Source organism: Daphnia pulex, chromosome 7 (assembly GCF_021134715.1).
Source record: "Daphnia pulex isolate KAP4 chromosome 7, ASM2113471v1".
Classification (NCBI taxonomy): Eukaryota; Metazoa; Arthropoda; class Branchiopoda; order Diplostraca; family Daphniidae; genus Daphnia; species Daphnia pulex.
This window is the reverse complement of record NC_060023.1, coordinates 5,153,748-5,177,638: the sequence shown is the minus strand read 5'-3', so window position 1 is coordinate 5,177,638 and position 23,891 is coordinate 5,153,748. Positions and strand designations below refer to the sequence as shown.

Below are 23,891 nucleotides of genomic sequence, written 5' to 3'. Positions count from 1 at the left end.
GACAATAGCTCTTTATGGCTATTGCCCTGTCAGACCGGCATGGCAATAGATTTCACGCCACGCTACGAACGAAATTCTCTGCTGTAGGAGACAACAAAAAAAACAGTCACAAAAAAAAATTAATTAAAAATTAACCAGATTGAATTGGGGATAGAAATAGAAATTAGGTAGGGGAGACTGGAGTAAGACGGGACGGTTTTCGTTTTCCCCTTATATCTCCCGAACTAATCATTTCATTTCTTAAAAAAAATTTTTTATGTATTCCTTATTGTAATGTACCCCTCATATGTTTTATATAATTTAACAATGAACCATTTCCCCATAAAAGACCTTTAAAGTTAACTCAGATTTGTGGGAGGAGCCTATTTTTTGGGTAAGTGAGGACACTGGGGTGGGTGGTGAGGGACGTCATCCGTTTTTGCCTTAAAATTCATTAAGAAAATTTTTAAAAAAATTTAAAAATGTCCCACTGCATAGACTCTTTGAGTTTATAAATTTTTCAATTTTATTATTGTGTTAATGAACCTTTTTTCTTATACATACAAAAATCCTTTTGGAGCATTAAGATATCCTGCGTTGCCAGGTAAAGAAATCAAGCCTCTTTAAAATGCTGCACGCTTATTGGCCCGTAACTGTCCCAAATTAGTCAAAAACAGCTGTCCCGATTTCCCGATTATGACTCTTTTTTTTAAAAGGTCATACTGTCTAAACTAATTGATCTTAAATTCTAATTTTTGTTTCTAACGATCAAGAAATGATTCAGCTTCATTTCCATACTACATTTACATGCCATTAGCGTTTATTTGTTTCTATAAACATAAAATGGCGGAGACAAAAATTTCAAAAAAAAAACGTTTTTTTTAGTTTTGTCAATAACTCATGCAGTTATTGACAAAACTCAACCAAATTTCATGCCAAAGTATATTATACGTATTTAAATAACATACTAAAAATTTTTAAAATTTTATTAACATCTACTTTTTTTTTTCCCCACTGTCCCTTTTGACCCGGTGTCCCGGTATACTCCAGTCTCCCCTAATAGAGAAATGAATAAAGTATTCACTGTTAAAAAGAAAAGGGGGAAAATCAAAGTTATATGTAAGAATACAGCTTTTTTAACGATAAGAAGTTGGTTTTTTCCATAAGACGCTGTAGGCGACACAGGGCGACTGGCCTGGGCGACTGTAGGCGACACAAATGAGATTTTCGCATTTGCAGAGAATGCGCAACGCGGGATGTCCAACTATTCATTGTGGCTGCCGTTTATTTCTTTGTCATTTTCTAAATAATTATATAATTACGACAAATAGAATGCTATGGCATGAAAACGTTAACAGAACATTTTTATCCGTAATTATTAATCCTTGAAATTCTTTCCCGAATTAGTTCTGTGTACCTTAAGAAAACTCAAAATCCATCTATTGCGCTTGGCAGGCGAATTTCATTAATCTCCAAAGCTATCTATTGAGCTTAGCAGGCGAATTTCATTCGTTTCAATCAATTTTTCCTCCAACCCCAAAATGCCTCGCCCTAGACTCGCCCTAGTCCCTTCGGGAAATTAAAACGCAAATATCTTTTTTAATTTGTTGTTATCTTTATTATCTTTACTAGAAAGGTGCTATGGAGACTTAGAATCGCTTTTTTAAGCACTATCGATTGATCCTTCTTTAAAAATTATTATTAAAAATCCAACCGACAAGCTATAACGCGGCGGAAAAGGACGATTGACTCGTCCTCTAGCTTGAGTAGTCCTTGAAACGTGGCACGTGAGTCACTAGGCCCACTTAAATACATCTCGTTCTACACCGCGTCCGCGGATAAACCCCGAGATGTTGGCAAATTGTACAATTGCTCGAGGTCGCGTAGCGACCGAAGAGCAGTTAAGATTTTATGTCAATAAAGAGAAGACCTCAACCTTGTGTTGACCCTTTTATTACCCAGCCTTTTAACGCAAAAAAAGAAAAAAAGAATGACAAAGAAGAGAGTTTACCCGCTAGGGTGTCGCCCCTTTTTACATCAGACCTTTTTCACTAGGCATACACAAAAAATTTATGAATTCCATTTTACGGTCTTGAATCCATTTCCTCTGTTGGACTGCTGTTTGCTTCCACCGGAATAGTTTCGATTGAAGGATCCACCGCGCCTGAGAAAATAAATAAGAGAAATAAGTAAATCGGGTTGGGCAGGGCGGGGAAGACCGACAAGGTTGAGGTCTTCTCTTTATTGACATAAAATCTTAACTGCTCTTCGGTCGCTACGCGACCTCGAGCAATTGTACAATTTCATGTCAATTGCTCGACCTCAACCTTGTGATTTTAAAGCATCAGTTGACTATTGCCAATCCGTCCGGCTCTTGTTCTACAACCGGGCGCTGATAGTGTCTTGAAAAGACAGACTCTGTAGCCCAATTCCCAGCTTTTAGTATACGCTCCACCGGGATTCCGGATGCGAATGCCTTAGAGGCTGCGGCCCCTCTAGTCGAATGCGCCGAAAACAAATTCACGTCAATTCCAGAGTTTGTCAAGACTTCCTTGATCCAGCGGGCGACTGTGGACGCCCCAACTGATTTGTGAGGGGCCTTTAGGCCTAAAAGAAGCGTTTTGCCATAAACGGGGCTTCTAAAGTCAAAAGACTTAATTAAATAGGCGGACATGCAGGCTACCGGACACGTGAGGGATTCCGGATTTAATCGGGCGAGCGTAAAGGACTTAAGAGGTCCTTTCTTTTGATTCTTACGTAATTTGGACAATGCAAATTTTACACCAAAATTACTCACCGCAATAGAACCCTGCTCGATAGCAGCCAATTCGGAAATTCTACACAGGGAGGTGAGTGCCAGGAGAACCGTTAATTTTAAAGTTAGCTGTTTGAATGATAAGTTGGCGTTAGGGCCAAGAGATTCCAGATAAACAATCACCACATTAACATCCCAAAAACCGCTGTATTTAGCCGACGGCGGGTTCGAAGTGAATATTCCTTTCATCAACCTTATCACCAACGGGTGCTTACCTACGTCGAAGCCCTCAATCTTTTCGACGGTCGCTGACAGCATGGACCGATAAACGTTCACTGACCTGTACGCTTTCCCTTGATCAGCTAGGTTGCATAGGAAATCCAGGACTACGTTTAAAGAAGGAGACAGGGAATCCTGGTTCCTCCTAACACACCAATCAATCCAAGCGTTCCACGCGCTTTGGTATGTAGCAGATGTGGAGGTACGGTCTGCGGCCAGCAGATATTTGATGACTCTGTCCGGAATTCCTCTTGCCTCGTACTTACTCCTGACAACCGCCAAACGGTTAGCAGTAGGCCGCCGTCCACCAGGAGGGGGTGTGGAATCCCGGTCGGGCCGGCTAGAAGGCCCTCTGTCTGACGAATTACCAGCGGCATTTCGCATGCTAGTTCCAGCAGTGACGGGAACCAGGGCTGCGTTGGCCAATACGGCGCCACCAACGTTAGCTCGGCTTGATCCCTCCTGATTTTTCCCAGGCAACGCTGGATCAGGGCAAAAGGCGGGAAGGCGTAAGCCTGCAGATGCTGCCAATCCAGACTGAAAGCGTCTATCGCCTTGGCCGACGGCTGGGGGTGCCAACTCACGAATGACTCCAGTTGCCGATTCCAGGCCGATGCAAACAGATCTATCTTCAGAATCCAGTGACAACTGATTCTCGAAAAGATTGCCGGGTCGAGCATCCAGTCGCTCGCGTCCATGCGAGCTCTGGACTGAAAATCCGCCTCGTGATTCATCGATCCCGGTAGATAGACTGCATGCAATGAAATAGAGCGGGTTTCACAGAAAGAAATTATTCGCTGACTAATGTCGTTGAGGCTTGCCGACTTGGTCCCGCCAGCCTTGTTGACATAATTGACAGCCGTCACATTGTCCATCATTATGCGGACTGAGATTTTAGTTGCCTCGCTGGCAAACGATTCCAGGGCGTGAAGGGCTGCCAAGAGCTCGAGCTCGTTGATGTGTCGGCTCGAATCTCGAGAGGTCCAGGGACCTCGGGCCCTACTGCTGTTTAGCACGGCACCCCACCCGGTTAAACATGCGTCGGAAAATAAAATCAGATCCGGTTCCACGGCTGTCATTGGCTTCCCATTTGCCATCGCTACATTGCGGACCCACCAAAGCAAATCCTCTTTGGCCCCGGCACTGAGGGGAACCCTGATTTGTAGATCCCCGCGACTTCTTTCTGACTCAGAAATGTAGACCCGTTGTAATGACCTATAATGGGCCTGCGCAAACGGAATGGCCTGGATGGCCCAGGCAAAGTTGCCTAAAAGCTTGGCAATATCCCGAAGGGATACAAGAGTAGTCTTAAGTGCGTCCTCACAAAGGTTAACAATACTTGCGACCTTCTCCTCTAGGAGCGACAGTGATAAGAAATGTGAATCAACAATCAGACCGAGATATTCGATCTTCCGAGACGCCACCCCGATTGATTTTTCGTGGTTAATCAGAAAACCACAACGCTCCAAAATAGAAACTACTAGCTTAAAATCCCTCTCTGCCCCAATCTTGCTTTCATTTAAAATTAAGATATCGTCCAAATAAATAATTAGGCGTATTCCGCGTTTCCTACAAAAAGCTACGACCGGCTTCAAAAGTTTAGTGAACGACCAGGGTGCCGAGGCTAGCCCAAAGCAGAGGCAGGTAAATTGGTACAAAACCCCTTTCCACTTAATCTGAAGAAATTTTTTGTGTTCGTGAAAGATGGGGAAGGTAAGGTAAGCATCCTTTAAATCTATCTTGGTGAAAAAATCAAGTGGGCGTATAGTGTCCTTCAGGATCTGAACCCCTTCCATTTTAAAATGATGGTATTCAATATACCTATTGAGACTTTTCAAATTGACAATGGGGCGGTAACCGCCCGTTCTCTTAGGGATTACAAAAAGGCCACTTACAAAACAGAGCTCGGTTTCCGGAACGATTTCGATCGCCTTTTTCTGAAGGAGGGATTGAACTTCTGTATCACAGATTGCCTCAAGCTCCGCGCTCATACCCATATTGGATTGAGTGAAAGGGACCGAAGGAAATGAAACAAATGGAATACGGACCCCTTCCGACACCGAACGAATAACCCATTGATCATTCGTGAGCGTGGGCCAAAAATCGGCGTAAAAACGAACCCGACCACCAACATAGCCAAGATCGCTAAAAAGAGAAGTAGATGGATTGACATACCCTTTTCCGGAAAAGTTGTTGTTGAAACCTCCTCTGCTGGACCCCGACTGGAAGTTTGAGCTCGCTGAATGGCGTCCACCTTCACGACCATGGTGATGGCTGCCACCCGAAGGGCCGGAGTGGCCGGATTGACGTTGTACGGAATTGCTGGCTCGGTTCACGATCCTCAGCTTGGCGTCGTTGTCCGCATCCTGCACCATGCTACGAAGAAACGAGCGACCGAACAGCTCGTCACTCTCGTCCAGGTCGAAACGTTCGGGCTCCTTAAGGAGGGACTCGAATCTCGGGTCCGTGAATTTTAGAATGTTCTCCCGTCGCTTAGCTGTTATGCTGGCGAAGGCGTGACCCAGCAGGCGTATCGAGTCGCTGCATGTGTAACGTATTGCGAAACGTCACCGAATAAGATGAATTTAAAAAGGGACATAATCTGTATTAATCATATTAGTTTCACGTGACTACATGTGGAGTGCGAGACTTCTCCAGCATGAGACGGGCAAATGCATTCAACAAATAATACAAATAAGGTCAGATATAGGACAGAACAGTGCATAGCCAATTGCTACCAGTGTACAGACGGGGAATAACTCCCAGCGTACTGCCTGAGGCCTCATCTCGCCTGCACAACTAGTGACAACTGACTAAGGAAATGAGTCAGAGAGACTGAGCTCAAGAAGGAGTGAGCCAACACTAGACCGACTGAACGGCCTGGCATTGACTGAAGAAGAACTGCATTGGGTGGGCTTTTATACTAGTTAAGACAGAGTCAAGAGACAAAGGCACATTATTCAATAATAGTCGCCCTGTGTTAAGGGTACCCCCAAGTAAGTTGACGTGTGGAATGACCGCTTGTCAATACTATTCTGGGGTAGGCCTAACACTATGGGAACGTACACATTTACACACGATTTATGGGTAGCTCTAGTTCTACAGTAGCTACAGTATTACTGGCGCCGGGCGGCGTCAGGTTGCAGCATCATCAGCTGTGCGGAGCAACGCTTCGTTACACATGCGTCTTGGACGTCCAAATCCGCATCCGTCTTGTCGGCTGCCAGGGACTCGGAGATGAAGAGCAGTGGGCGTGCTATGTCCAATAACTTGAATTGCATGGACGTCAGCGCTTTCTCCTTCTGTTCCACCTTGGTTAGTTCCGGACCTTTCTTTTCCTTCATTCTCCGGGCCATGGAATGGTCGATCTTGGGGCAGTGGAGGGACACTGACCGTTTCTGAAACTTGGGCTCGTAATACTTGCGTATCATTCTTGCGTCCGACGGCGGGAGGCAAGAAGACATGGCTTTACGAAATTTCTTGCTACGCGATCTGCTTACTGAGAATTTTCTTGAAGTTGAATCGTCCGTCTCTCCTCTCAAGCGTTTTCTAGGGGGTGGGATGGGCACGTCTTCCGGATCAATGAGATCAAATTCCCCGTCCTGGGGTTGTGGCTGCGGCTGTGGCGGCTGCTGAGGCTGCGGCGTGGGGCTTCTTGTCCGTCTACGGCCGTCGGTTCCCTCTCTAGTCTCTCGTGAGGCCCCAGCACCAGATCTTCTAGAGTCTCGGCCTGATCTTCTGTAACCTCGATCCGATCTCCTTGAGTCATCCGATGATGAACTGGAAGACTTCGATGCACTTTCCGAATCAGATGAACGTGCCATTTTAAATACCTTAGAATTCTTACTTTCTGAAGAGCTTACAAATATAACCTGCGTTTTCAAGAGCTGAAAAAGGTCTGATGTAAAAAGGGGCGGCACCCTAGCGGGTAAACTCTCTTCTTTGTCATTCTTTTTTTCTTTTTTTGCGTTAAAAGGCTGGGTAATAAAAGGGTCAACACAAGGTTGAGGTCGAGCAATTGACATGAAATTTCTTATAAATACTTAATAATTCATTTTATGTATTTATGGTTTTTAATTGCCGTTTTCTTGAAATCAGTTGATGTGTTAATTTTCTTTGTTTAACACTCGTCAACCTAAATTGATTCGAAAGTTTTTTTCCAACTCGTATAAACTAAAAGTGGAATTTTCCCCAAATATGCGGTTTTTGACAAAAATTGAGTCGGGGGGTGAGAGACTGGTAAGGATGTGGATGAGGGATTACACGGATGAGAGCGACTCCTTTTATGCTGTGCACGGATGTGGGCCGAAGCTACACGGATTAGGGCAATTTTAAATATACTTTTTTTGTGTAATTTGTTTGAAATCTGGGGATTTTTTGCAAAATCGCCGCCCACATCCGTAAAACAATGGCCCACATCCGCGTCACATAAAACCAGCAGGGCTTTTATATCCTTTAGAGAAACGTCCATGTCTCTCTAAATATAGAAAATCCAGGGACATAGGAAGTACTCTTACCATCTACGCCTGCATACCTTGGCACTATTTCGTTCGTCACCCATATAAGTTTGAAACCAATTTTAGCAGATTTAGGTTGAAGAATCCATGCGCCGCCAACTCATACGTATGAAGGTGTTAGGTTAAAATTTTCCTAGGAAACTTTGACTATAAACCCTGCGTTCGAAATTAGGTGAAAACAAATTGAAGACACTAATTTAAAATACAGACAAAGTATATATCACATTATGAGCGAAATTATTGGCACGTTTCAGCTAAAATTCACTTCACCCTTCATAAAATTTGTCTTCTTTTACGAAATCTTTTGGAAAATAACCATCCTTAGAGAAAAAAATACTTGTAAGAACCACAATACTGTATATAGCTAGCATTAATAACAAACCTGGTCATTAAATCTACCCTTCCACCATCCATTTTCGTCCCCTTCTTTGCTTACTACAATGAGATGTTGCCCTTTAGATATAGACAACTGGTTAAGGTCGACGTCGTCGGGGACATACTCTTTTATGACTTGTGCTGTGGCAAACAAATGTTTCCATGGTACTTTCAAATAAGCGTCCAAACTACACAATTTAGACAAAATAATGTGAAAATTAATAAATATTGATTTCTATTAGTAAATAATAACAGGCCTATAATATAAAAACAAATACTTGCCCTTTGAAAGATTCGCGGAGGCTGTTGTGCTCATATCGGTTTATTAATTCCACAATTGAACGAAAAAGAAAACTTTCAGAAAGAAAGTATCTTCCTCCGTTATCAGAGGTATGAACAACTTTCATGTGTTTAATCTCTTCTCCTGTCCTGCAATAATTATTTTTCCTTATTTAATTTTGAAGCAGGACATTTTTATTGCAATGCTACCTTAGACTCAATGCGTATGTGTTGTCGTTTGATTTAAAGCGCAATAAGTAAGTCCCGAGAGGCGTGTTTCTTAAAACGGCTTCAGCAGCAGTTCGTGTCATTTCACCAGCAAACCTTAAAATGCGAAATGAAAATGTAAGACTATGCACAAAAAACTGTACGGATCGCGTAAATTTCAAACCAGGGATATCTCTCTAGATCAATATGGTGAAACGCTGGAGACGTAAGCTTAGCTCCAATTTGCCGTGGACGAGGTGGAGGAATTGGAACACCACAGCTTTTAGTCATTGACCCTAAGCATTCTCTATGAACTGATACACTGCATTTGTTACAACGATATCCCTAAAATAAGAACATAAAAATATGAAAGCAAAGGTTTAATTTATGTGAACAGAAATGGAAAGAGTTTCATTCATCAACAAATCAACCTGTAAAAAGGATCCTTTCAGAAGTTTCTTGCAAAAATGGCACGAAATTGAATTGGAAAAGGTATGAAACTCGTAATTGTGATCTGATCCCCATGATTCAGCTGGATTTAGCTTTTCTCTAAGAAAAAATGTATAAATCAGATTACATAAATTAAACATAGAAAATAGAAAACGTATACTAACAAGGTTTCGCTGAAAGCTCCAATCCATTTATTCTTCGCTTCGGCTGATTTAGCATACAAGGTGTAGGCAGTTTTATTTTGATTGTCGACAAGAAGCCACTGATGACTCCAGCGAATTTCTCTGCCATTTTGATTCCGACTCGTTGGATGATCCTCCAACTTAAATTTTTCCAGTGATAAGAATAGCTTGAAGGAATACTGGTCTCCCTAATGAGATACAATTGAAAACTTTGTTGAGTACACGTCACACATCGAAATCTTGCCGAGTTGATAGCATAATACTCTCTAGGTCGAATTCTAATCAAATTCATGTATGTATCATGTTAGAAATCAAGTGAGATAGAAAACTATTTACCCCTAACAATTTATCCACCATCTAGAAAGGGTTGGTGAAGTACGACCAGATTACCAAAGTTGTTGGAATGGAATGTTAAATAATGACATGGGTTAATTAAGTTCTAGTTATGGGGTGCAATGATAAATGAATCTGAGGTTAAATTAGTGAAAATAAAAAGCAAATTACACGAGTGGCTTTGCAAAAGATGACGCCACGGTTGAACAGAAAAACGTATCGTGTTTTTGCATTGCGTGACTCTTCATGCGACCGCATTTTAAGTTCACCGTCCTTTATCAATCGTCCGTATTCTACCAAATCGCAGTTCTCCATCGTATTCCAATTAGAAATACTCGCCTAAAACACGAGCAAATTCCATTAGAATCTTATTCTTGAAATGAAAAATGTTATGGACAAAATAATGTACCTGTACGTCTTTAATAATTTGACGCATTTCATAATCCCGTGTAGATTCATTGGTGTAGTCAGCTATGTCAACCATAGCTTCGTAGGCCAACTGAAGATCATGATAATCTTCGTGTGACTACATTCACACACATGTTGTGATTTTGGCATGCAAACGTACACAAATAAATATTATAAAACGCAATCATAAAATCCAATCGAGCTACCTTTTCCGTGTGTTTGCACAAATTTCCTAATAACAGTGGATACTTTAATAACCGTTGCATCGGAAGCGTAATTAGATCTTCCAAATTTAGAGCTACTTCACTAGCCTCCCGCTGACAACGCTGTAAAACATAGAAGTATTTCAAAAATAAAATTTTAGCTTCACAGAATCAAGAGTTAAAGTTTTTGTTGTTGTATCAGTTATTTTACTTCTATTTTTTCGGCCACTTCTCTACTCCTGCAGATAGCTGATTTGATGGCGCGTCGTGCACTAGAAAGATTGGAGCAGATGCTACCATATATCAAAAATTTGTCTTTCCAATTGAGGAAAACCATGTGTAACTTGATAGCATTATTAGTAGTGCATGCTTTAATCAAATCACTATACAATCCTGTGTGTATTTCATGCAATTCCTAGCAAAAACCAAAAAGAAGGAACGTCAATTTCATCAATATTTATTTTATATTTTAGATATGAATTGGGAAAATACCTCTATACCATGAAATACGCATTTCTTTTCATCCTCCCGAAGAACAGATGAAAGTGGGACTATAAAGTTGGTTTTAATCATATTAAGAGCTTCTATGTATCTTTTTTCGGACTCCACAAGTTCTCTTATGGAATATTCTCTTTTAACCACTGGTGGTTGAGGAAACGGGTGATGAGTCTATAACAATTTTTGAAATAACGCATATTGATCTTAAGGGAGAGTGAAATAAATGTAATGAAAAAGAAATTTTGGCAGACACCTAGTTTGAACTACAAGCACAAAAGAATTATACTAACCTGGGGACTTTTGTTGTGTTCTCCTACAGAGCACAATTCTTCATAGATATTTTCACCAGTGACAGCATAATTGTATTCACAATATTGATCCTCCCTAGAATAATTTAGAAATTGTTTCAATTTATTTTTTATAAGCACACATTATTGGAGAACCAGGTAATAGTGGGCACAAAACTACGTTCTTATTCCAAAAAGGGTAAGATAATTTACCCTGAGACAAACTTATTATTTATTGCTTTAATCTTTTGAGGCATAAGTTGAATTGTCTCAAACATTTTGTTTGTTTGTCCAGTGACACTGCTTTTTGGAAGTTTGATAAACTTTGGATTACCTAGTTGCACTTTTACTTACTGTTGATCAATATCTTCCAGTCTCCTGTATATTTCATCATCTTCTACATATTGCCGACTGTCAACAGCAGGAAATCCTCTTAAATGCCACACAAAAAATTAACAATATAAATGTGTCATTATAATGAAATTCAACAACTTACTCAATTCCTTTTTGTGCAACTTTGCTGCATTTAGAAAGCTTTGATAAAGTTCTTAAAACTTTCCCAAAGTCTGTGTAATCAAAAAGCATTGCTGGTTCAAACAAATCCGAATCAGCAAGATCAAATTTATTCCTGCAAGCTCGTAGAAATAAACGAATGTTCTTCAAGCTCATGTACTAACAAAAAAGTTAACAATTTAGCTTGAATGATAAAGGTCATATTAGGAGAAAAAAATTACTTGTGACATTTGTGTTCTCTGACAGACATCATGGAAATCCAAGGCATTAGGATCAAGCTTGGTGATAAGGTAACATAAAATAAATCCATCTCTGATGCACTGACCAAAATGGATCAGTTCTGAATTTGGGGGGAATTGATCACTTCTCAAGATTTTAAGTCTGTCAAGCCAATCAACACATTCTCTCCACAAAGGAACACGTTGCGAACTACCCGCCATATCATTAATATAATTAATCGGCGAAATCAAAATAACACGATTGTTATATATTGACGTCCACTTTACACTCGAACTAGAATCAAGATGTTAACAAAACAAAAGTGAGAAACTCTGCTGTTTATGGCCGAGTTCAACTCAAACTTCTGAATAAAAGTATATAGAACACGAAAATCCTCAAAAGCTCGAAGAAAATGTCTTCCACTATAAAGTTGCTGGGAGTAGATTTGCACTTTACAGTCCAACAAATAGTTACTAGTCAACCAAACGACAATAAGTTGATAAGTTAAAGTTACTCAATTGATAGTGATCAAGTTTTTCATCATAGTTCCCGTTCGGAATCAAGAACGAAGTTCCTCATAGGGTCGCAAGTGGCGCTATTTACCTTTACTTCGTCTTCGTTTTGTGTTATTTTATTTCAAATTTATTTTACGCACTTTCTCTACTATTATTCTCTACTATTATTCCTTTTTTCTGTTTTTTTTTTTTGCGAATAACATGAAAATTTTAAATATTGAAATAATTTTAAATAAACAAATAACTTGACATGCATAGGCATAGGCCTTGGCCTACTGCATAGTGCAATTTAAAAAAGTGCGGCAATTGCTAGCCTATACTGACGCAGTGACGCTAAACTTTTATACGAAATGTAGTAAAATATTAAAATAGAGACATATCAAAAGATGTAAGCCAAGCAAGTTAAACTTAGTAAATGATAATTTTTTTTATTTAGACTGAACTGTTGAACATAGACTTTTGTTATAATTTAGCATAAAATATTTAAATAGTCAGCATCACGCGCTTCCACATTGCTAGTTCTTAGCTCCTCCCCTTTCCAGTAGCTGTTTCCAAGCTTTACTTTTCCATATTCCAAGTACACCAAATACCGGTTCTTTAGTTCATTTCTATTAACCTTCGAAAAAAATTGTGTTAAGTTGTTCCAAGTTTTTTGGCATTTCAGTTGAAACAACGGAAAAGTTTTTCCGAAGTCCTCATGGCTTTTTTTGACGAAGACATCCCGTTGAACCGTAATGTGATAAATCCAACTGATAAAATTGAGTTGTTGAGCAAATTTCGCGCACCTCCAAGTGGGCTAACTTCGGAAGAGTTTCGCCTTTGCAAGCAATTCGAGAAAAACAATACTTGCCGATTGGGTTCCCAGTGTGTTGAAGCTCATGGAGTTGAGGAATTGAACCAATGGATTACTTTTTGGAATACATTGAAAGACAGAATCAATACCCAATTAGAAAAAAATGTGGTTTGCAAGACCTTTCTTCAGAAACTTCATTTGGAATCCAGTAATTTTGACAGATCCAAATGCATGTTTGTTTCGAACTTGCCATTTGTTGACTTGAAGCTTGAAGAAAGTGTCAATGTTACTTTATCAACAAAGCCAGCTAGTACTAGTTGGACTATATCTTTAAAATCTCAAGAAAAACTACAAAATATTGGTCTGTTGGAGGACAATTATCGTGAAAACTTTTTTATTCAAAGTGTCTTAACAAGAGAATCCAATTTGAAACATGGACATCTCACAAAGAGCCGTCAAGAGTGGAATAGTTCAAGCTGTGAAAACCCTTTCACCATAATCATCACTATCAAATTTAAATCCAACATATATGGTTCCTTCAATCAAGCAGTCATCTTTGATTTCGGAAGCAAATCATACTTGTCACTTCCTCTCAGGGTAGAAGTGTATCCAGCTAATGAAGGATTTGAGTTAAGCAAGGATGGAAAGCAGCTAATTGTTTCTTCAGAAAATCGGTGGACAGAAGAGAATGCTGACATATTTAGATTACCATCAACTCATTTGGAAGATCACTGCTTAGAACTCCAAAAAAAATATCCACAAGCTGGTCATAAGCTGAAATTTCCAACTGCTTTTGAAACAACCATCTTAAATCATGCAAATTACAAAGAACGAATGCACTTATTGCTTTGTGTTGAAGAACTTGCTCAAGCAAGAATTCTCGCAAGTTTCAATTTAACAGGCAATGTAATTTTGACTACAAATTATATTTTATCACCTGGCCCACTTTCTACAGCGAAATATTGCACTGGAGAAAATGAGTTGTTTGCAAAACTGGAACTGACATATAATATATCCGAGGATACACCTGCTGGCCGTTTAATTTTAAACAATTGTAATGTTGCATTGATATCTTTTGGTCTGGATAGTCAAGGTATTTATCTCGTATTGCTTTTTTTATTTTCTCCCTTTACGTGTGTTTTCTTTTTTTTGTCCTTGCCGTTTTATTTTGGTCAATTTTCTAATTTTTTATTTTGTAGGTAAAAGGCGAGCGTATGAATGCGTCATCGAAGATAAAACCAAAGACGCTATTTATTTACGTCTCAATGAAAAACTGGTGACTGATTTTCAATTAAAACATGGATCCGAGTTTCGAGTTCAAGCTCAGTTTCAGCTGAATCGAGATGTATTTTGCGAGAAACACTGGGCGATAGATCTTTGTACTACTAAGATTCTTTTTCCAGATGTAGCTGTATCATACAGGTGATTATTGTAGGGTTATTTTTCAGGATGCATTGTGTTATCATTTTTTGTTTTATCTTTTTGCATTCACAGATTTGAAGGGGAAATTCCTGAAATGGTGACGAAGTTGAACGTCCAACAACAACAAGCCGTGGCTGCAATTTATTCCAACCCTCGACAGAAGAGAGCGCCAATTGTGATAGCTGGACCATATGGCACGGGCAAGACGTTCACTTTTGCACAGTGTATCAAGGTCATTTTAGATCAGCCTGACACACGTGTGTTAGTATGCACTCACTCGAATAGTGCAGCTGATTTGTATGTAAAAGATTATCTACATCCTATGGTTCAAAGTGGAATGAATCATTATCGTCCTTTGAGAGTATTTTACAAAGTCAGATGGTTGGCAACAGTTCATCATTCTGTCATCGAGGTTCTTAGAATAAAAATCTTAAGTGTTGGATTCGATTAAATGTTAATGTATTATTAATGATTGATTTACAGTATTCTTTGCGTGAGACCGATCCAACCAAAGCTTGTAGCTTCCGGCTTCCAAAATTAAGTGAGATAGAGCAACACCGCATCGTGGTAACCACACTTGGAACGACAAGTTACCTCTTGCGGGCTGGTGTAGAGAAAGGTTTGGTCGATTACTTAACTGGTTTACTATTGACATTTCAATGATTAATGAATATTCTTGGCAGGTTACTTCACTCATATCTTAATCGACGAAGCAGCGCAGTGCACCGAATGCGACGTTTTGATCCCTCTTTCATTAGCTGACGAACGCACTCGCATTGCGCTAGCGGGTGATCACATGCAGTTGAGTCCAGAAATATTTTCACAGGTGGCTCGAGAGCAACAATTCCAGGTATTCTTTAAAAAATTTCCAAAATTGGGATGATACGATACATTCCATAAATTTCTTGCATTTACTGGCTCATGAAAAAAATCAGATTAATTAAATCCTTAAGATGAGGACTTTTTACGATTCCAAGTCCCTGTTAGTTTATGTTAAAATTATAACACGACACTTAATTATATTTAGGTTTCTCTGCTAGAGCGGCTTTATGACCGTTACCCACAAGAATTTCCATGTCGAATACTGCTATGTGAAAACTACCGGTCTCATTTTGCCATCGTGAAATTCACTTCTGAACTTTTCTATGACAATCGTTTAAAAAGTGTTGGAAAGAATGAACAACATGCTGAATTTTACCCACTTACATTTAGGGGTGCTAAAGGTAATAGCAAAGTTGTTTCTTAATGATTCGTGAAATTGTAGCGTTTGATTGTTTCCGTTATCCTTTATGTAAACGTTTACTTGTGATTCGAAAATTTAGGTGAAGATGTCCAAGATCCAAACAGCACCTCAATTTACAACATGGCTGAAATCTATGAAATTGGTGAAGTGGTGAAAAAGTTGCAGGACACATGGCCTCAAGACAGCTGGGGTGCTTTTGACGAGAACTCCATCGGGATTGTTAGTCCATATTCGGATCAAGTGTCCCGGATACGCGTGCATCTCCGCCACCGTAAACTGTTCGGAGTTAACGTGGAGAGAGTTTTAAATGTCCAAGGTAAATTTCGACTTAAACATAATGGTTAATATAAACATAAGGTTTGTTTGTTTTTTTAATGGAACTTCCAATTTGTGTAGAAGCATGTAGAAATACTTCCACTAATTGAATAGCAAACCTTTACATAGTTATATTTCAATAAGATTGCTAGTTATTTTTTTTTTAAAGCCTAAACGAAACTTGGATAATAAATCATTAATATTTCATTCAGGAAAACAATTCCGCGTCATAATTTTGAGCACGGTACGAACTCGCAATACTTGCGTCAACGAGGAAAAAGAAAGGAAACGGCGGAAATGCCCTTTTCTGCAAGCGGGGAAAGATGAGTACGAGCTCGAAGAGGAAGAAGATAACGAAGAAGATGAAGAAGCGCAATTTGGATTTTTGTCATCTGCCCGTCTCATGAATACCGCTGTAACACGAGCTCGAAGCTTAGTAATTGTCGTTGGAGATCCTTTAGCTCTGTGCTCGGTTGGTAAATGCAGGTAATTATACTTTTTCTTTTCGTCAAAAGTTTTTTATTAGTTAGTTTATTATTTGAATATTGTATAGAAAATAAGGACAATTTCATTAGTTTTCTAGTCGTGTGACTTTGGAAATTTTAGGAAAATCAGAACAGTTTTTGTGTTAGCTATCGGTTGCTTCTTCAAAATAGAAAACTCAGTACGATTTAATAAAATAAGCCTTTATTAGACATTACTTTTGAAATTAGTTTTGTCTCCATTCCGACTTACTTTGAACGGACTCTGTGGCCAATCTAACACAAGCACTTTCTGTTTTCTTTTTCGTCCTTTCATTAAAATTAAGGGATTTTCAATTTTAAACAGGAAAGTTATAATAGTCGGATGTTCACGGTCATATAAATCAGTTAATATAAATGTAATGTAAATGTTTTATGGAAATCATAATTTGTTGTATTTGCAATTATGCAATATTTATAAGAATAAGAATTTAAAAGGAAGGAAGATCGATCTGATTAATTAAGTTTGCTGCCGTCAGGGTGCATCAAAGAGGTGAATCCCTATCCTTCTCTTTCTCTTGTTTGAATCCCGCGTGTAATTTTGGCTGACTTATATCTACTGAAACGAGATCCAGACATTTTGTTTCGGCTTTTGTCTGACGCATCTCACCGAGAATTTTTCTGTGATTCGAAGTTTTTTTTTATCATTCTTGAAAATTACCAATCATTACCACAATTCGCATTTTTCCTCAAATGTTTGCTTGCATTTCGTAGAATAAGGTATTCATTCAGACTAAAAAATTTCCCTGCGTTTCCTTCAGAATTCATTATTCGCCACGTGGCGAATTCATTTACGTCGTCTTTTTTTTTGTGTCTTTGTTCGTGTTGTTAATCGATATCCTTTTATGCATACAGGAAATTGTGGCACCGTTTTATTGAAGCGTGTCGCGATCAAAACTCACTCTACGGAATATCGTGGATGCAATTGCGTTCACACCTTGACGCCCTCGAAATGAAGAAACTTTATGGATTGAATCCGATGGCGCCTGAATTTGTGCCTAAAGTAATACGTGTTGGGCAGTCATCTCGAGCCACAGGATCGACGTATTCTCCAAGCATAATTATGTCGACACAGCAGTACACCCTCGGATTGCCTCCTTTCTATTTGCCACCGCCACCCTCATCGACTGCAACGGCCGGTATCCCGCCTTTCCCACCGCCACCTTTTTATCAGCAACGGTTCAATCCTTGCAGTCCTCACCGTCAGCCGCAGTTAAATCAATCGCCAGCTACTCACCCGCACAAACCTAGACCTCGCATCCTTCCCTTTAATACTAAATCACCCAACTATAGTACTCCACATCTTCCTGGGCCGATTGTTCCTCCGCCAGTGGTCAACCATTCGTTTGGAAATTTCGGTACAGCTCCCAACTCGACTTTCTCACAGCTCAATTCCTCTTTCCAGGTTAGAATTCGGCCTCATCATTTATAATTCCATTGTACCTCCAGACGTGTTTATCTGATATTTTCTAAGGTGTGTTATTATTTTTTTTAGAATCTACACATGTCTCCAAGGTTTTCTGGGAGTGCACATAGCCAACAGTTACATGAAATGAACTTGTTTCGGGGATTCGACATTTCGTATTCCGCCCCGTTGAATCGCGATGAATCTGTCGAAGCGAGTGGACCAGCTCACCGAGCTATCTCGAAGCCATTAACCGTCCAACAGCTGGAGGCTGCCCTTTTAAAAGAAACTCAAATGTCGTCCAAGATGGAATCGTGGCCAGTATCGCCTAGTAACGAGTCCATTTGGACACCTCTCAGCGGCCCATCTCTTTGGGATAGTGCGGTTTTTTCTAAGGTTTGTTCTTGTTAGATTGGCATACATTAGTGTTCAGTTTAGTCATTTTTTTTCTTCTCACAGGAGGAAGAAACCAAGAACGACACGGTACCATTGTACTTACGCACCTCAAATAGCAACAGCCAAATGTCAGATGACGAAATGGATATGCTGGTGAATTCTTTTGTAAAGCCAGAAGAAGTCGATTCTGAGACAGATGGAGAAATTCCCTTGTGGGCGGACGTAAATCTAGAACCAAACGAGGATATTGAGGTCAAAACTCTTCAATTCGAAGAGTCAGTTCTCCGCTCACTCCGAAAAGAAAATCTGATTGAATAATTGTGTGTGTGTGTGTCTCTCTCTTTTTCAAATCCCTTATTTTATCACCCTATGATTTTCTATCTGGACTTGTCGATCAATTTCAAGTGAAGACATACCAGCCTGTAATGTAAAGATTAATAACGATATTCCTTTTTTTATTGAATTCTAAGCAATATGTCATGATATAGTAAAATCGTTGATTTCTTTATTTCCGTGTACATATTAAGTACATTGTGTGTGAAAACGGATTCCTTTCAATCCCGACAGCTAGAGACGGCGAATCCGATCATAGTAGGTCACTCGATCCATCCATGAGGTCTTTTGTGAAAGTACAAATCGCAAATCGGTAACACTCGCTATATCAAATATTTCCGAGAGACAAAGTTGAGTGTAATGGAAGTGGTTGGTTTTGATCAAAGTCAGTGGTCAATCAAAAGGCGTCGTAGCCAATTATAAGAAGTTTTGGAAAATAAGAAGCGGTTTTGCATATATTCGTAAGCACCAACCATGGTTATTATCCTTAGATGAATGCTGGGTGCCTGGGTGGCTCTGACAAGCAATGCATCAAGTTTCTTCAAACGATTCATCGGTTGGAATTCACGACCAACCGTTTCAGTCGGGAAAGCTAGCCAAAAATTAATATATATTTAGATTCGAAATCCGTAAGAGCCTCAAACGTTTACAATAGTCGTTGTCTTAGTAGACTGGTTTCGTTTTCATTAAAAATTTTCTGATCTAATTAAAACATCAGTGATGAGAGTCTTTTTAAAAAATTGCATTCATCTCTCATTGATTTTTCTTTTTTTACAAACAACCAGAAGAGACCCTAACTTCATTAATTGAACCATGTGCACCAAAAGTTATTTGGGGCTACAGAGGGTAGGAGGGCGGCACCGTCAAATCGTTTGATGTTTTAAATTGTGTACTATGCTCAGCAAGTGCTGCTGCTGGCCTGCTGCTGCCGCTGAACTGCTGTCCGTAACTTAGGTGGTCGTTTGTTTGATCTTTAGACAACTAAACACGCGATGACGCGAATACAGGCCAAAATGAAGTTGCTGGATTGCTCTCTTCTCGTTTTACTTCGTACAAAAGTTTAGTTTTCAATAGAAATTACGACAATTTCTTGAACTCGTTTACGTCTTGTCGAGGAAGTTTGTTTGAATCCAATTTAATGTAAAAAGTGATGTTGTTGTCGTTACGTCATATTCTATACATCTTCGGTTATCGCCTTAACAAAAACAAGTCGGATAAGGGATAACGAATACATCGAATTCATCAAGTCCGATTGTAATTAATCGGATCAATTTCTCTTGAATTCTCCGTAGGCCACACAGGCACACACTATATGAAACATAACGATATATTTTTATTAGTGCTCGCGTTTCTCATCTGTAATGTGTGGTAGGCGATAGTCTTTTTTTCGCATTATTTACGCAAAAAAGTAATTTACTCAAGTAGGTTTCGCAAAAATCATCGCGAAAGTGGTCGAACGGAGGCGGAACATTTGAACAAGAATTGTAAGAAAATAAAATTTTTGTAGTTGCTAGTGTACGACAACATTTTTAATGGCTTTTAAAGCTCCGTTATGATTCCCAAAATCAAATTTGATTAAAAAATAATAATAAAACAAAATAAAATAACATCTTATTAGGAACGATACCGGTACAGGCCTTACAGCACAGCCACCAAAAGAATAGGACAACACCCGTCAACGTCATAAGTCCTATGTTTTGTTATGAAAAATATCATTCTATTAAACGACAACATTTTTTTAAGGGATAAAGATTTCTACTCTGAAAAATATTCGGGTTGTTGTGAGGGAAGGGGAATATTTGGGGTCACAGGGCTGCAACGGTATGTATATCGTTCATGGTTTCTTATTATTTCTTATACCGCCTATATACCCGCTATGTTAATTAGGGATTGAAATGAAAAATAAAATAAAATATACGAATTCTAAATGTTGACTGCTCTCTACACCTAATCTGATAAGGTAAGATTTTTTCGTGCATCTATTTAAATTTTGAGTTACAGCAGGAAGTGGGGAATAAGACTTAATATTTTGTGATTTCGTCTATTTTCTTTTCTGGCAATATATATGGATGTTTAGAAAAATAAGCAGGTCCATCCTTAATAGGCTGATCTATTCATCTTGATTATGCAGCACGTTCTAAAGCATCCTGCTCTTTGTCAACTCAAAAGGAGGGCGTGCGAAAACGACCGCGGCCAGGATTTGGTCTCGAAGAGTTATTCAAAAAGTGTCAACCTCATAGAAATTCTTCGTCGCCTGTCCCAACATATCCTGAAATATCGTCTTTATCGCTATACAACACTGAAAAGGAATACTATAATCTACAAATTAAACTTCTTTTTTATCATCCTGTTACCACGGCGTACACTCTCACTCGTTCACCGCCAACTTTTCGTCGTTCCCTTCCCGGCCAAACCCATCTTGTATTGTCGTTGAAAAATTTTTTTACCATCGCTCAATTTATTGTTATATTGTGGTATTATATTATAAGAAATAACGCTAGAGGATTTTTTTTTGTGTGTTACATTTCTAATTTTTTACAGAAAATTGTTCGTGCCACGAGGTATGAGATATCACATCAATATATACTAGACAGTTGATTATTTGATGTCTTAAATAATCTGTTAAATCATCTTAACTTTTATAGCATTTTTTATCAAAAATAAATTTTAACGTGTTTTTAGTCCACATTAGTTGAGGTCTTAACTCGAAGCAATTCATGTCTAAAAGACATGGTAGAAATTCAGCTTGGATTTTACATCAAATTTTACATTATCAGTTAAATTTCAAATATTTAATCCTGATTTAATCACTTCTACAACTTTCTTCCTTTTCTCCTGATCTTCAATACCTTTGGATGGAAAATTGTATTTTGCTTGTCTGTTTTACTAGTGGTCCAACTGTTATTTGCAAAAGTTGTTGACTAAACGATGATTCACAAATCACAACACTTGGGTAAAACAAAAAGAAAAGAAATCATTGCAACTGACGATTTCATAAAGTCGACTACTATACTTAAGTTCGAAAGATAATATATCCAATCGCATTTTGGTTGATATAATTAAATTTAAAGGATTTATAACTAAGATTCTTCATTTTGTCTCCTGCGACCAGATTCGGCCTGTTGGGACGATTCGGCCAATTTTTTTAGCCGAATCATGTAATTCTTTTTACATGCAATATAAAGAAAATGTTCTGGCGGTTAACAAGCTGCTATTATGCCATCCCTTATTTGGATTGAAACTATACAATGTTAAACAAGCGCTGGAGTTTTTTTTTTTTTAAATTCTTTGTGATGGTTTTTTAACTTTTAAGTATTTTTATTTTATTTTTTTGCATTAACGCAATTGATACGTTCTAAATGTCTGAATGCACTGAATGGGCAACCCATCAAAATAACATTTAAATTGATTTAATTAATAAACATGACATATGACAAGAAGACTTGCCAACTTGCTTAACAACAATTCAAAAGGGGAAGAGCAGTCATCTTGTTTGATCAAAGGATTTAGGAAGATGTTAATGAAGCGGGAGTCTCTCATTTGCGCGCAACAACCTGCACGAGCACGCCTATAACACACATTTTTTGCGAAATTGGAATATGTGCGCGAGATTTAAAAAAAAAAAACAAAAAAAACATGTATATATACGTATATACATATCAAATTTTATTTATTGTTATTCATTTCCCAATTTTGAAAATTCGTTTGTCGTTACAAACGCTCCCACTTGGGGTCACGGAGCCCAAATTGCAGCAACCTGGTCTCAGCTGGCGCGCCAGTAAGTTCCATAATATGGCACCTACTGACTCGCCGGCGTGTAGCAACAAAATCATCAGCACTTTTCCCCTTTTGAAAGCATAGGGAGATCCCAGAATTACCATCGCGGCGATTGATTGTAAAAAATCAATACACTAATTACTAAGCCTAAGGAAATTATTAAAAATTCTTAGTTTTGGAAGAACAATGATTAAAACCCAATCTATAAATGTCGGCAAGTCGCGATGCCCAGGGATTTCAACATAACAGAGTATTTTGATGAAATTTGAAAAATTTGGTCAGTTCAGCTCCCCAATAAATCGTAGCATTTTTTTGAATTTATTCACAGTACAATTTCTTTTGCAGGGGCAGAAGTATAGTAGCCTATCACAAAAAAATAAATGTTGTAAGATTGAGAAAGAATTTCTTCGAACTTTATTCGTGTAGATTCTATCGATTGCCTTTTTTGGATAAGAATTCTCCGTGTAGTATTTTATTATTTTTTTTATTTATTTGCAAGTTTTAATATTGTAAACTCGGATTGTTTTTTTTTTCGTCTTGTCGTATGGAAAATTGCCGTCGGTATAGTAATAAATTATACATACAGGAAAAAACAAACTTTAAACATCATTATGAGTAAAAGAATAGTCTAACTGTTTTGTTCGACGGCCCTTTGTGCCAAAAACAGCATCACGGCCAGGTTTTTATTGAATACAAAGGTTTCAATCAATATCTTAGTTGACAACACAAAATCATGTATGTTGCTTATTCACACCTATCAAAAAGAAGTAAGCTAACTTTGAATCAAGTTCGTAAGTGAGAGTGTCGAATGTTTTAAATGTTTATTCGAAAATGTGAGAAAAATTTGCCGATGTTCATACATTTAAAATATTTGACCATATAGTGCAAAAGTTGTTTTTATGAGGTGAATTTTTGGTTTAACCCAAATCCGTTTCAAGAAATGATCGAAAGAGTAGCTTTAATTTTGAAATCGTCACTTGCCTGACCAACACAACCAAAAATATGGCCATCGGAGTTGATTGAATGTTTTGAAAAGCCGAGCGACTTTGACATAAGGTTGAAAACGTTCGTTTGTAAAGAATGGCCAGAAATTCCGTGGAGAAGGCTCGAAAGATTCGAAATACCAAAGAGTCAGAAGAAATGGGAGGCCAACTGGGCAAGCTGATGGTAACAAGTGGAAGAAGTCGAGGCATAGTAGAGGGACTGAGGGAGGAAAGAGGGAGAAATGGGCGGTACTTTGGCTAACAAAGGAAGAGTGTGTGTGAGAGGTGGGCTCACTGGGATCATGGAATAAAAAAAAGTTGAAAAGAACATAAGAACCTGTGAAGAGTAGGTGATGAGAGGGCATGGAGGAAGAAGGTGGTGGGGGTTAACTGGAGGGAGGTCAATTTCATTTTCAAAGTGACAACTGTGGGCCCATGTCGGACAGAGGGACAGTGTGCTTTTCTACACCCTCGGCCACAAAATTCGACACCAACATACATATATATTCCCTCCCTAGTTGTGTTCTTCTCCCCCCCCCCCCTGCACTTCCAGATTTTTGTATATATGCATGTCTTACACTTTTTCCAACACTTTCTAATTTCATCTTCTCTTTTCTTTCTGGCCAGCGCCTTTTATTCATCGTCTTTCAAATCTAGTCGACCGAAAGCTCAATTCGTTTTACCAAATGTCATTTTCGACTAGA

At 38.8% G+C, this 23,891-nt stretch overlaps 2 protein-coding genes across 4 annotated transcripts; one reads left to right on the top strand and one right to left on the bottom strand.

Annotated features, from left to right (window-relative positions):
- Positions 1-7,061: 7,061 nt before the first annotated feature.
- On the bottom strand, positions 7,062-12,051 carry LOC124197402 (protein vav-like). Of its 3 annotated transcripts, none has more exons than XM_046592849.1 (17): positions 11,487-12,051; positions 11,249-11,424; positions 11,107-11,184; positions 10,756-10,849; positions 10,460-10,636; positions 10,179-10,382; positions 9,971-10,090; positions 9,766-9,882; positions 9,528-9,695; positions 9,006-9,211; positions 8,823-8,940; positions 8,576-8,736; positions 8,395-8,508; positions 8,188-8,334; positions 7,913-8,093; positions 7,755-7,850; positions 7,062-7,686 (listed from the first exon to the last, which is right to left on the bottom strand). In XM_046592849.1, the coding sequence occupies exons 1-16, from the start codon at positions 11,703-11,705 to the stop codon at positions 7,797-7,799; spliced, it is 2,334 nt and encodes a 777-aa protein (XP_046448805.1). In that variant the 5' UTR covers positions 11,706-12,051; the 3' UTR covers positions 7,062-7,686; positions 7,755-7,796. The 3 variants fall into 3 exon arrangements, with proteins under 3 accessions (XP_046448805.1, XP_046448803.1, XP_046448804.1); XM_046592847.1 differs by lacking the exon at positions 7,062-7,686 and adding an exon at positions 9,360-9,380 and having other exon boundaries at positions 7,727-7,850; XM_046592848.1 differs by lacking the exon at positions 7,062-7,686 and having other exon boundaries at positions 7,727-7,850.
- Positions 12,052-12,551: 500 nt separating this feature from the next.
- Positions 12,552-18,602, top strand: LOC124198481 (probable helicase with zinc finger domain). The gene is made up of 11 exons (XM_046594329.1): positions 12,552-13,885; positions 13,992-14,214; positions 14,287-14,626; positions 14,698-14,833; positions 14,898-15,064; positions 15,242-15,437; positions 15,537-15,773; positions 15,985-16,258; positions 17,149-17,698; positions 17,789-18,094; positions 18,158-18,602. The coding sequence occupies exons 1-11, from the start codon at positions 12,697-12,699 to the stop codon at positions 18,410-18,412; spliced, it is 3,873 nt and encodes a 1,290-aa protein (XP_046450285.1). The 5' UTR covers positions 12,552-12,696; the 3' UTR covers positions 18,413-18,602.
- Positions 18,603-23,891: the final 5,289 nt, after the last annotated feature.